The sequence below is a fragment of the Accipiter gentilis genome, chromosome 24 (assembly GCF_929443795.1).
Source record: "Accipiter gentilis chromosome 24, bAccGen1.1, whole genome shotgun sequence".
Lineage (NCBI taxonomy): Eukaryota > Metazoa > Chordata > Aves > Accipitriformes > Accipitridae > Astur > Astur gentilis.
The window spans coordinates 22,077,919-22,091,534 of NC_064903.1; the positions used below are offsets into that span (position 1 = coordinate 22,077,919).

Genomic DNA, 13,616 nt, shown 5'->3' on the forward strand with positions numbered 1-13,616 from the left:
ATAATGTACAGACTATATCTCTTAAATAAGTTAATATCTTTGAAAAAAGAGCAATATGTTCCTTTTTTAATGTTGCAGTGCAACTTACAACTTACACGTCTGTGCAATGTACCATGAGGTATATGCCCAGTGAGCAACACACAGTGAAGTTTTCCATTCATAAATTTTCGTTGTAGACACACAAAAAGTTAACAAGTTAATCTGTGATAGAAAAAACGCAGCCGGTTACAGTAATTCACACAGAACTCATCTGAAAAGAGGGGAAAAAAGAAACCTAATGTTCATTGCCTATATAAACTATTGGATCATCTTTCAACATAGACAAGTATAAAATTAAAAATACTGTTGTGAAACTGAAGAAATACTGTATTATCCAGGGGTTGAAACCTAGTTTTACCTGTATTAGTCTAGAGCAGTTAATTTTCTCTCTCTGTAGCATCAATGAGCTGAGGGACTTTACTACGGTATCGGTAGAGCATCTGCTCATGAAAGCGCTTAAGTGAGATGGTGATTATAGAAAAGTTGCAGAATGCTCCTAAAGTGTGACACAACTCAAAGACATTTTCCCTGGCATAGACAGGTGGTTTACCGTTACCTCTCAGTTCATCTCACAGCTGATTAGAAAAACAAGGCTGAAACATGGAAGATATACTAGCATATTTGAAGCTTTTACACTTCAAACTTTTCGAGATGGCTCTAAAATACTTATTTCTCATAATGACAGAAAACATATATTTATTTTAGAAAGAATCATCCACAACATAACTTTGTGATAAATAACAGTTCTGCGTCTAATACATATATACATACTGCTTGTAAACAAAAAATGCCCACAGGTCATGGAGTCTCCATGATTTTTATACAAGGCGCTATAGATTTTTTGTTGTTATTGAAAACAGTCCTAGTGAAAGTTTGGTTTATAACCTCCTATTGCTACAGAAACAGTAAGAATGTTTATATTTACAAAGAAACAAAGACCATGGAGACCCCATAGCATTATTTGCTAAAGATTTTAAGTTAGTGGGGTTGTCAAAATACACATTGTCAGCATGTTCAGATTTAATCAACAGTACAGGTTGAACACCAGCAGTACGATACTCTAGTGCTTTGGTATTTCAACCCCTGAATATACAAAGACATTACTACAGCCTACTTCACAGTTTAATGCAAGTAAAGTGCAAGCCATAGTACAAGGGTGTCATACATTTTCATACATATAAGCATTATCTAAAAAAGGCTCTCTATACAAGTTTTATTAGCTACTTTAGTAAACTAGACAGAAGTCACCTATGGCCCAGCAATTAATGGTCTTACAAGGATATTTTTCTTTGTAATACAGTATGTGTCAAATGTAAAAAGTTTCTTAATACTAGTGCATTTCTCTTATATCCTAACCTGTTTTCTTTTCAGATTTTTAAGCTGAAATCCTTGTTTCTCAGTAAAACAGAAGTCTTAACTGGTAACAGGGTCTTACTGGTATTTTGGCCAGTGAACAAGATTTGTTAAGACATACTTGTTTCGTGGTTGCTAGTGAAAAAAAATGCAATGGTGTTAATATGTATAATGCAGTGTCCTTATTTAATCTGCAGCATTCAGACAGATGCATTTACAGTTAGTAAAAAGATCTGTATTGATACCCTCACCAATGCCCGAGAATGAACAATATTGTAGAAATGTGAGGACAGAAGCTAGAGGGTCTAGCTGGTCAAACAACAGTTTGCTGATGGATTTTGTAATTTTTACAACATTGCTTTCTTTGAAATACTGCTCATACAGTGGCATTAATGCATACAGCAAAGTCCCTAATTGTCACTTTTAACACTTGTATGTGTCTGATAAAAATAAACTGTCTGGCCTGCATTAAGAATGAATATGGTAGGTAGGTCCCAGTAGTATATCAGCTATCTCAAAAACTGCTAAAAGCTTAAACGATATTATTTGTAATCCTCCTTCTGAATGTGGAAGTATGGTATAACCTGTAAAACGCAAAAACTAAGCTTTAAAAAAATGCTGCTTTGTCTATTTGTATCAAGAATAGAGAGTCACCTGCCTACACATTAGTGAATGGAACGGATCAGGAGTACATTATGCTTATATGTAATGGGAGCAAAGAAAATAATTTTAAAAATCAACCAAGAAAATACAATTTACTAGTTTCTGTTTAAATAACAATGTATTTTCTATTCATCAACTGATATGGCTCAGGTTTGATTTTCAGATGCATGCCCAGTTAATGCCCACTGAGAGCCTCAGCCACACAGTGTGAATTCGTCTGAGCAAAGAGGAGATGGGGAACCTATCCCCACAGTAGCTTGCCTGAAAAAGCTACTCTGAACCTTAGCTTTAATGAGGGAAACATTGTAGAAGAAAAAAACCTTTTCATTACTTAATATAAATGAATTAGCTAATATTGCTTCTTCAATCTTTCCTGTTATTACCCATTTTTTGTACTACTGGTAAATAAACATCATTTGGCAACAGGGAAGATGATGTATTGTCTCTAATAAGATTTAACCTCAGTGTTCTAAGGCATGTGGTATGTGGAAAATCTACAAACCTACACTCCCAAGCAAAAAGGCATTGCTATAAGCTGCGCCCTTCTGTCTTCCCTAGAAACACGCAATTTCCCTATTGTGAAAACTAAGGACAAATTAAAAATCCTTTATGAGACCAAGTTACCGTTTACTTCTCTAACATTACGCTGCAGCAACTTGGGTGTACTATAAATGGTATTTTCAGGGCTGAGGCCCAGTAATACAAACAGACCTGCGCTCTCTGTCTTAAGGGATCTCTCCAGGACTGGGTCAGAGACAGTAGTCAGGATCTCTGTAGAGATACAAGATTTGCTTACGCAAGGAGATTAAGTGTTTAAACTGTAAATATAATTGTATGGTAGGCATCCTTTGTATTGCAGTTTTGGGGATAGCTGAGAGGCATTGCAGATGGGGCTTAAGTTTTGTTGATCAGTTGTGCTGCATCTTGCCCTAGCCAAGGATTGTTTTAAACAACCCACCTTTGAAGCACTTTGGCCCCAACTGCACGAAGAGTTTGTCCAAACCGTTGGTGAAACATCACAAAATAGCTCTGCCTGTCAGAGCTGTCCCACCTTAAGGGGCCAACAGCCAAGGTTTACCAGGATGTAAACAATCCCCAGATATATATCCTTGGTCATAAGTACCACTAGTTTTTTGCAGAAGAGAATGCCTTTATTACTTTGGAAGACAAGACTAAATGATGAAAGAATATGGCAAATAAGCTATGTGATAGTCTTAGGTCTGATTTGTATTACTTGAGACAAAAATAGGAATTACGAGAATTTTATTAGTTCTCCTCAGATTTGTGTTAACTTAAACAGTTTCTACCAGGTTCTTAATTTTTCCTCCAGAAGTCCTATTAACATTCAAAGTGAAATCTTCTAAAGGTCAGGAGTAGAATTCTACAATTTTCGATGAGGTTTAGCACTTCCCAATGCTTCTGTAAAGCAATGCCTTCAAAGGTACCTTTACTATCCTTCACAAAACCTTGGATGAGAGACTGAGTATTTTGGCTATAACTGCTGAAGACAGTAAGAATGAAGTTAAGTGGCCGTGTACATCTAGCAATTCTCTGCAACACTCATTTCTTTCTCCTTGGAAAAAGCAAGTGGTGCACTACATTTCTAGCTTAAAAGACAGCAGTCTAGATCTGAATATTAACCAACTTATATTTAGAATTCCCTGCTTGGAAAAGATGGAAAATCTCATCCTCCAAAATCTTTTAGTTGATTAGTCTTTCCTTATAGAGCTAAAGCAGTTCGAGAAGCGCTCATGATGTGTTTGAGAAAGTAGAGCTGTATCAGAAGCTGATGAAACAGCAGGGTGGTTTTGCCAATGAAGTGAAGCAACCTCCCGTGGTACGGAGGGTAGAGACGCCCTATACAATCCAACGTGGGCTGATTACTGTGAGGGCAAACGTAATCCTACCTGTGCTGTCACAGAGTGTGGGCTCAGTATTTCTGTGTTATTTGGATTCTAGAATGTGGACATACAGACTGATGAGAACCTCCTCCTCCTCCTTTGGTTCTTGTTCATGTCAATTAGAGTAAGCTCAGGAAAGTTGACTTAAATTAATGAAACCAAGAAAAAAGGTCTCAGTTTTCTGAAGAAGTGCTGCTGAGATAGCTACTAAGGTAGCTTTCAAAGATCCGAGATTTCAGTGAATATAGAATAGTGTTAAAAAAGGAGGGGAATCAGTCGCTTAGGGAGAGCATTATATCAGTTATAATAAAAAATGGCCAGTAACAAAAAGATGAAGCTTGTGGAGTCAAAGAATAAATTCTGCTGGCTGAGGGACATTCTACCTGCAGGAATTCTGAGGGAAGACACTAGCTTTAATAAGATCCAGATAAAACACATCCAAACAATCTCTTCATATAGTTGTGTGTGTTAAGAACTAAGTTTTGTCTAAGCATTCAGGCAGGAAATCTAGGAAGTTAATAAATGTGTTGTACCAGTGCTGTTTGTTTCCCTTGATGAACTCAACAACAAAGACATTATATGGGATCAAAACTACTGTAATAATTTCAGCTGCCTTGTACAGTGTGTTTAAGTACCTTTCAGTCCAGTAGAATTTGACATATTTTAATACGTAAGCAGGATTTGGTGCAGGGATTTTTAAATACAGTATCTGTATTGCACTTTGTATTCCAGTTATTTCAAAGATTGTGAAATTCCAAATAATTGCGCTATGGTGATTTTGTACATTACTTTCTATAGTATAGCTAGATTAATTCCTAGATCCAGACAGAAGAAACTGGTGGTGCGGAGGGAAGAGCTGTAGTATGGTGTTGGGTACACATGCAAGTATGACAAAATTCTCGTGAAATGACTTTCAAATGCCAGCTGACATTTGTGAAAGAATAAAGTCTTTGTATTGCTTAATTTAACAGTTAGATTTTGCTAGCTCTAAGGCATAAGCAATGCTACACAAATCTTTCAAACTTTTCTCCCAATTAATCTTAACCCCATTATAGGAAATTTCTCCAGTGCCTCTCCGTTCACCTAATGAATCTCTTAAGTAAGTTATCTTGACTACTCAGTGCAAATCATATTTGATGAGAACTGCTCTCCACGAGCAGACTACAGCCTCATGACTCCCAGAATTTCAGAAAAGATGAACTCATGACAATGAAAGATTCTAAAGATAAGCTGAGCAAAATATGTCTCAACTTTTTATCTCATCTACTCATATGTCAGAAATGTAGTTTTTTAACTTTCAGAAACTAAAATCGAGATTGTCTATTTTCCTTACTATTTGTGTTATTTTTGAGAAATGTATCTTCCTAATGATGTTTGTCATTTTCAGCTATATCTATACATAGCATTTTAGAAGATAAATAGCTTGTTTCATTGTTTACTAGAGACTTCATCGAATATAATCAGTGGACACTTGTAATTTCTGTCTTGAGTTACAATACAGTGGCATTTGAAATCCTTTTGGAAAGCTATTGTAAAATCACATAGATCTTTTTATTATGAAAGCACAAACCATCTTTGGGTTTGAAACAAAAGGCATGTTTGAATTTCTTCACGAACCCATTTAACTAATTCGGTGACCATCTCTCACTGCTTGCACATATAGTATGAATTGGTTTCTGAATGGAGTCTATAATTTACCCCATTGCTTGCTTCACTGCATAATAATTCTCCCACATTATATGAAGGCTACTATTAAATAGTGAAATATATAACTTTGAGAGATCTGATATGAAAAGCTAGACAAATTTTCTCTATTTATGTTTCTGCTATTCAGTTGTCAAGTAACTACAGTGTTCACATGGTAAATACATTTCAATTTAGTTCTATGTTTTGCATGAATACTGCAACTCCGATATTGGCGAAACCTGTGGTGGCAAATTGTTGTTTTCTATTTCCTGTATCTTTTTTATTACCTCAGGTGCTTAGACAGGGTGAAGTGCATGTTTAATATTCAAGCAAAACATATACAATGTGATCCTGCTCCTCTGAAATCACTGGAGTTTTGCCATTTACTTCAATGGAAATACGATTAAGCTCCGATGCGTGCAGTTAAGGAAGGAGCCATTGTCTTCAGTGATTCTTAAGCATAGGGTTGATTACTTTGTTGAAGCAGGCCAAATATGCCTTCATGTTGTATGTTCTATCTAAATGATCTTATGCAATTGTTGCAATGCTGCTGTGGCTCAGTTGCCTGTGTGATGCAAAGAACTCAAAACAGTTGTCAGTAATACTTCTCTACTACTAACTTCTTACATTGTTATAGACGATTATTTGTTTAATCGCTGCTTCTACTGTGGTTCAAATAAATGCCAGTGCAAATGAGAGCAAAAACCAAATCTGAATTGTATTTCTTCAGCTGCTATATTGGGTTTACATGGCCAGAGGGTAGCGGGGGGCTGCAGGGGTGGCCTCTCTGAGAAAAGATGAGGGGCTGCGCCTGTGTTGGACATGGCCCTTTCCAGCTGCCTCCAAAACAGACCCGCTGCTGGCCAGAGCTGAGCCCATCGGGGAGGCTGGTGGTGCCTCTGTGATAACTTATTTAAGAAAGGGTAAAAACGCCGCAGAGCAGCTGTGAGAGAGAGGAGTGAGAAAAATGTAAGAGAAACAACTCTGTGTACATCCATCTCAGTAAAGAAGGAAGGGGAAGGAGGTGCTCCAGCTGCCGGAGCAGATACTCCCCTGCAGCCTGTGCAGAAGACCATGGTGAAGCAGGTTGTCCTCCTGCAGCCCATGGGGGACCACACCAGAGCAGATACCCATACTGCAGCCTGTGGAAGACCCCCCACCTCAATAGGTGGTGATTTCTGAAGTAAACTGCAGCACATGGAGAGCCCACACAGGAGCAGGCTCCTGGCAGAACCTGCAGCCCGTGGAGAGGAGCCCACACAGGAGAAGGTTTTCTAGCAGAAACTGTGGCCCATGGGGGACCCACGCTGAAGCAGTCTGTTCCTGAAGGACTGTACCCCATGGAAGGGACCCATGCTGGAGCAGTTCTTGAAGAACTGCAGCCCATGAGAGGGACCTCACACTGGAGCAGGGGGACAGTGTGAGGAAGGAGCACCAGAGACAAAGTGTTATGATCTGACTGCAACCCCCATTCCCCATCTCCCTGCGCCACTGAGCGGGGGAAGGAGGTGGAAAAGCTGGGAACGAAGGAGTGAAATTGAGGCTGGGAAGAAGTGGGGAGGTGGGGAAAAGTGGTTTTAGTTTTGTCTTTGTTTCTCACTCTACAGGTGTATTTTTAATTGGCAATAAATTAAATTAATTTTCCCCAAGTCAACTCTGTTTTGCCCATGACTGTCATTGGTACGTGGTCTCCCTTGTCTTTATCTCAGCCCACGAGCTTTTCCATCCTATTTTCTCCCCCTGTCCTGTTGAGGAGGGGCAGTGAGTGCATCTTGATGGACATCTGGTGGCCAGCCAAGGTCAAGCCCACCACAGCTGCTTTGTGGAGACTGAACTAAATAAATGGGATACCTTCACCCAGTTCTGGCTTTGTGAATAATTACATTTCTTCCTCGATACTAGGACCTCATTGGGATAACATTTTTTCCTATATTATATTGAACTGTATCAATTCTACAGCTCTTGACGTGTGAGAGACAACTAGGTTTAGCTTGTGAAAAAATTATCAGTGAATATCTGTGTTTAAGTGAAATGACATCAGCTGTTTTCACATCCTCTTTGTTCTGCTTTCTAGAAATATTCTATCAAGCATAAAGAAAATTGTGAATGGGTGTTTGAAATTTGTGTTCAATAGCATTCAGAGCAATCTCCTCTCCCCCCTCCCCTAAGAATACAAGTATTTTCTCCAAAATCTGATTCTTAGAAATCATTCTTATCCAGGCAAGGATGTGAAATACACTATGAGGCTTGTGTGTCTTCCCAAACCAATCAATACAGATTGGTTTTCAAATGATGTATTGAATAACTTCACCCACTTGCTAATGTACTACTAACAGTTAAAAATTATTGCCAGACATTACATAATTTTGAAGAATTTACTCAGCTCTAGATGTCAGTCTATCACAGAATTTAATTGATTAGTTCAGGATTTTTTTCAACTTAATTCTCATCCTTGAAGCATCAGAGCTTTTTTGAATTTTGTGACTCACAGTTATGTGTCACTTAAATTCACAGTGAAGAAGCTATGAAAACCTGCAGTATGTACCATATTGAGTGCAGATGTTTTTCTTTCACCATGAAATAATTCAAATTATATTAAAATCAGTTTAAGTTGCAGCATTAGTGAACAACCAACATTGTTCTACTCATATCTGAACCTCTGTGCCACACCTGCTTGCTTATATTCATTCATTTTAAAGGCAGGCACAGTATGTTACAAACACAGTATCTAAATGGCATGTACAGTATGCCCATAGGGCCAGATTGGGATCTATTTGCTAGATGTACAGTGTACATTTTAAGGCACACTATAGGGATTGAGTTTACATTTTGATAACTCTGTCCTTTTATTTGCAAAGATGGTCACTACCTGGAAATGTCGCAAAAATAAACGTTCATCTCTAAGAGTGGCCAATGTGTTTATGTTTTCATTTCATATTTTTCTTAAGAAAAAATGTGTGAAGACGTGAACTTTAGGGCATTTTAAAAGTAAATGTCAACTACCATGTTACATTTTATATACATAGATATGTCTTTATATATATCTAAATATATAAAATGATTGTAGGAGCTCATACTACAAGCTTAGTTTTCGTACAGTACTTTAAATATACTGGTATTTATTTTCAGTTACACTTCTGCACTGCTTCTTTCTAATGCAGAGCTTGATACGGACATCGGTTGATAATAGCAAACAAAAAAAATCATAAAGAATATTATTGTCTTATCATGCAATGTAGTAGGCATCCTGTGGCACTATTCTCTTACCCAACTTATTTACAGTACTGCTGAGTACATTATCAATAAATATTACAGTGTTTGTTTTATTCAATTTTTCATGGCACCCAGCAATTATTCAGGATATGAGTCCTGTCACACGTGAGTTTCAATGAATGAGTGTGTATGTGTCAGCATTGGTGCTGAGGTTGCAAGTTCAGAGGCTCCATTTTGAGATTTCACAGCAGCACTGTACTCACAAATGTCCAGGAAAAACTCATAGTTCTTTAGTTTCCAATCTTTAAACTTCTTTGATGTTAAGTTGGGATCATCCAGAAGGCTGTTGATAACTGTGAGGTCCCCTTCCTTCGCCTATCAAATTCCAGAAAGACACAGTACATGTCAAAATGAAGTTTATGCCACATTTTGTATTTTGGCACTTTATTTCTTCTTTCATTTTAATGCAAAGTGCTAGGCAAACTACTATGGACACTTGAATCTTTTACCTATATTCAGGAACTATTACAGTTTAAACTGTTCCACAACTCAGTCCTTGGCACTTTCTACAACATGCCTATAAAGAGTGCCAAATAATATTTTATTTTTTTTCCTTAATCTGGAACATGTTTGCTTTCAAGTATGTTTAGTTTCCTTGGAACTTAATTCTAAAGCTACAGAGAAAGCCTCATCCTTGGAAAACATTAAAAGATTATACTTTTACTAGTTCATATTGCTTATACACAAGATTAACGACAAAGCCTTACTTTTAAAGTGCTCTTGAGAACTCTGATGTGGTGAAGCTTTTCATTGATAACTGGATCATTACATCGCTTTACAAAAGACTTGCGGAACTCTTGCTTGGTAGAAGGACGCTGCTCTCCAAAAGCTGACAAACTAGCTTGTTCCAGAGATTTGTATAGCTCTTGCAGACCATCTGTATTTTCTCCAATTTCTTTTATGCTTTCTGAAAGAAAATAGATGAAGAAACCTAACAACATATCTAATCGTTCAGATGAATTCTCTAAAACCAGCAAGCAATACTGCAAATTCATGTATAAAGTAACCCTACAACACCGTTTTCCAATTTTTGTTTTGATAAAACAAGAACATTTTGATCAGCCCCAAAGCTACATTCTTAGCACTACATCCAAGCATTTCAAGCGAACTCCTGTGTAGCGACTGATGGAATTTGACAACATATAACAGTCCAACCACAAAAACCTTGGTGAGAATAATGGCAATATTGCTCTGGCTTTCAATGGCAGTAAAGAGGATCAGAACATCTCCAAAAACTTACCTTCTGCACAGAAACTATTATGCCTTCTAATAGGAACTTTCTCTTCTAGCTTGTCATCTGTTCCTTCTATGGACTTTACACGTCCCTTACTCCTGACATCTCTGTTTCGGGGAAGGCTTTGACTACGTTGCTTCTGTGGCCTGCTATGAGAGCTATGTCCCCTTTGACATTCCACCAGAGGGAAAGGCCCATCCTGCTCATAATTATGACGTCTTTGTACTGGTAGCGTTGCTTGTCTTCGTTTGTCTGGTGACATTCCAGGCCGGCTGCTCGTGTACTCTGCATCAGGAGGAACAGTCTGAAGAAAATGGAGCCCTGAACTGGTTAATGGAGTCTCTATCAGATCCTGCCATGAGCGTCTTTCTCGGTAGGGAGGTCTGCACCCTGATGAGTGTGTGCTTCCTGCTACATCTTGTCGAGAATCCTCAGCAGAAGAATGAGAATATGTTGATTCACTTGAAAAGTGTCGACCGTGTTTGGCTTCAGGGAATGGACTTGAAGAATTCACCTGAAAAGATACAAAAGCATCTGACTATAAGACAACGTTTTGAACAGACCCAAGAAAAAGATTATAGTGTAGAACATTATATGATATATACTAATAAAATGGACTGATGTGTGTGTTTTGTTATGTCATAATATGAACCTCTGTAAACAGAACATAATTAGCAGTGAGAACTTTTATGCAAGTGCTATGTTTTAACCACTCCCTATTCTTGTTTTGCACATTCTCTGCCCATGAGCAACTCCTGCTGGAAAGAACAGTATAATACTGGTACAGGTTTCCTGAAGACCTGTCCAGTTTACACTCAGTCCAGCAGTGTGCTGTGAAGACATGAAAGTCCCCCAAACCATATTGGATTTCCTTCCTTTTTTTTAGGGTATAAGTATCCAGCCAAACAGAAAAAAAAAACAAAACCAAAACCGAAAACTTCAGCACCCAGGAAGATTTTTGAATCTGGGGGGACTGCTGAACTTCTCAAATTAATTTAAATAATTCTGCTGGGTCTGTGTATAATTTTAATTCAAAAACAAAGAGAAAGGCAAAAAAGTGGAAAAACAGAAAGGGAGGGGCTTAACCTGTATCCCAGTTGATAAAACAGCATCACATGGGTGAAAATCAGTCTGAACTTCACCCATGTGATGCTGTTGTCTCAGTCACTCTTTCTTTGGTTCTGGCTGTGTGAGGATCGTGTCATTCACGCTGAAGAAAAATCTGAAAGAAAAATAGAAAACAGTCCTATCTGCGCTTAGAAACATAGAATAATTATCACAGCCTATGTTCCGTATTATATAAATGTTATTTGCTACAAGAGCCTCTTCATATGCAAAATGGGGTTTTTTTCCTCAGTTATCAAAACCTGTCTGTACACAATACATTAGGAGTACTTTCATCAGCTACTTAACATCTTATGACACTAACAGAAAATACTGTCACTACTATGGTATTGCACACAATGCTTCATATTATAAAAATACCCTTGCCTCTAAAGATATGTTCTTAAAAAAAGTGTTTGTACTAAAACATGATTACTGCATGAATGTGATCTGATCTTAACCTCTAGCATCCGATATCCAATATTCATATTGAAAAACAGTCTCAGCTAACACAAACTATGCCATCCACCACATTCTTTTCATATTCTGCAGCAAAGTCAACATTTGAATATTCTGTTTGTATTATTATGTGTAGTCTCCCAACTCCTACAAAAAAATGTCATATTTACAGTTTGGTGACATTTACCTCTCCTTCCTTTGCAATTGACTTGTTATGGAAACAGTCAGGTCTTAGCTCATGAGGAACAGCAGTAATGTCACTCTTATAGTGAGATCCACCTTTGTTCTGCCTTTATGGTAATTAAATATTCCAAAACAAGGAAAAGGCAAATCAAGGCACACAGATATTTTTTGGTGACCTACTGTCAAATGCAATATTTATAACTCACTGAGGGTGTTCGATGATAGGTGTCGCACAGTGTTGAAGAGCCTTCCTGCTTCAGGGTTAAAGAGCCATCGATGTCATCCTGGTCGCTTTCACTCCAGTAATCTGCTAACAAAGCATTCTGGGTTTCACTTGTGCTTTTCCACAAGAAAGCAGGTCCCACATTTTAAAAATGTCATTAGCATGCAAAGGTAAACATTTCACAGTCACCTAGGTGGCTTGGCAGTCACTAAGGAACAGACTTGTGAAAATGTCTGGCACCTAAGATACACAGATATGTAGAAGAACCTTCAGATGTTTTGGGATAGCGTTACAGAAAGCAGGTTAGGCACCTAACTCCCAGTGTACATAAAAAAGAGCTTCTGGTCACAGACTTTCAAAGAGAAACTTTATTCTAGATGCCAAAGTAGAGCTGAGCCTCAACACTTAATTTAATTACGTTAGCATAACAGGTTCCACCATGGGTGATGGTGAAAAAGGCAAGGCTGGCACCTGAGCTCAGGAGATGCAAAAACGGTTCTAAAGCATATATAGTCCTGTGTTTGTGATGTCTTCGCTTGCTCTAGCGTGATGAGCATACCCAATGGCAGTGGTCTGGGAGATCATACCTCACCCTGAACCTTGCATTCTCTTTATCACATGTTCTAAGTATTTCTTAAAATTACTACTCAGGATTTTATTTTCTTTGGTGATGGCACCAATAAATATAGTTCTTCAAGGATATGGATTCTTATGAAAATTGATATTTTAAAAGATATGGCATGTAAGTTAATGAAGAAGTCAGTTATGACATCTCCAACTTTGTTCAAATAATGAACAGATAAGTACTTTCTGCTCCCTTCTCCTAATTATAATGTCTGAAGCATTACCTTCATCTGGATGAATATCCTTGTCATCAGGTGTGTAACCAATTGCTGCGAGACCCAAACGATTCATCCATCTAATAGAACAATAAAAAATGAGGAAGAGGGATACTTAAAAGGAACATCTAGTGTAAATCTGAGGGCATACGTATTCTTAACATTTGGAAAAGTCAGTGACAATGCTTAGTCCAAAAACTGAACACTGTTCAGGTTATTAAAATAATGATTCAGATGTGTTCAGTAATTAATAATTTTAAGTGAAGAATGTTCCAGTTCATATGCAATGCAGATGTACTTCTGGACTTCTATTCACATCTGCTGGAGGATGTTTGCCTAGCGGAGTGTCAGACTCATGGCATTTTATTCTGCTGCCTAGAAAACTGAAGAATCCTGACATCAATCTTCCTTATATCATCAAGAAAATGTGAAGCATACATACTAATATGCTAATTCTAGCAATGACTACATAAACATTTTAGAATAGTCTGTGTAGAACGGAGAATGTCCAGCTCTGTCTCCACCTTAAGCACAATCAAATCCTCTCTAAGCCTCATCTGCAAACTATTTGTGTGGAATGGTTTCCAAAGACATTGTCTAAAGGAGCATATTGCATTTATTCTGATTGCCACTTTTATTAGTTTCAAGAACTTGCCTGA

The 13,616-nt window shown here is 37.9% G+C and overlaps 1 protein-coding gene across 1 annotated transcript in view; it reads right to left on the reverse strand.

Moving 5' to 3' along the window:
* Positions 1-4,533: 4,533 nt before the first annotated feature.
* Positions 4,534-13,616, reverse strand: part of LOC126050252 (connector enhancer of kinase suppressor of ras 2-like) — a 214,815-nt gene continuing 205,732 nt past the window's right edge. The window contains exons 20-24 of the mRNA XM_049827892.1: positions 12,967-13,037; positions 12,102-12,205; positions 10,156-10,663; positions 9,623-9,822; positions 4,534-9,230 (exon numbers count right to left, since the gene is read on the reverse strand). Coding sequence (XP_049683849.1) covers positions 9,015-9,230; positions 9,623-9,822; positions 10,156-10,663; positions 12,102-12,205; positions 12,967-13,037 — 1,099 coding nt within the window. The 3' untranslated portion in view covers positions 4,534-9,014. The remainder of the gene's footprint in view (positions 9,231-9,622; positions 9,823-10,155; positions 10,664-12,101; positions 12,206-12,966; positions 13,038-13,616) is intronic.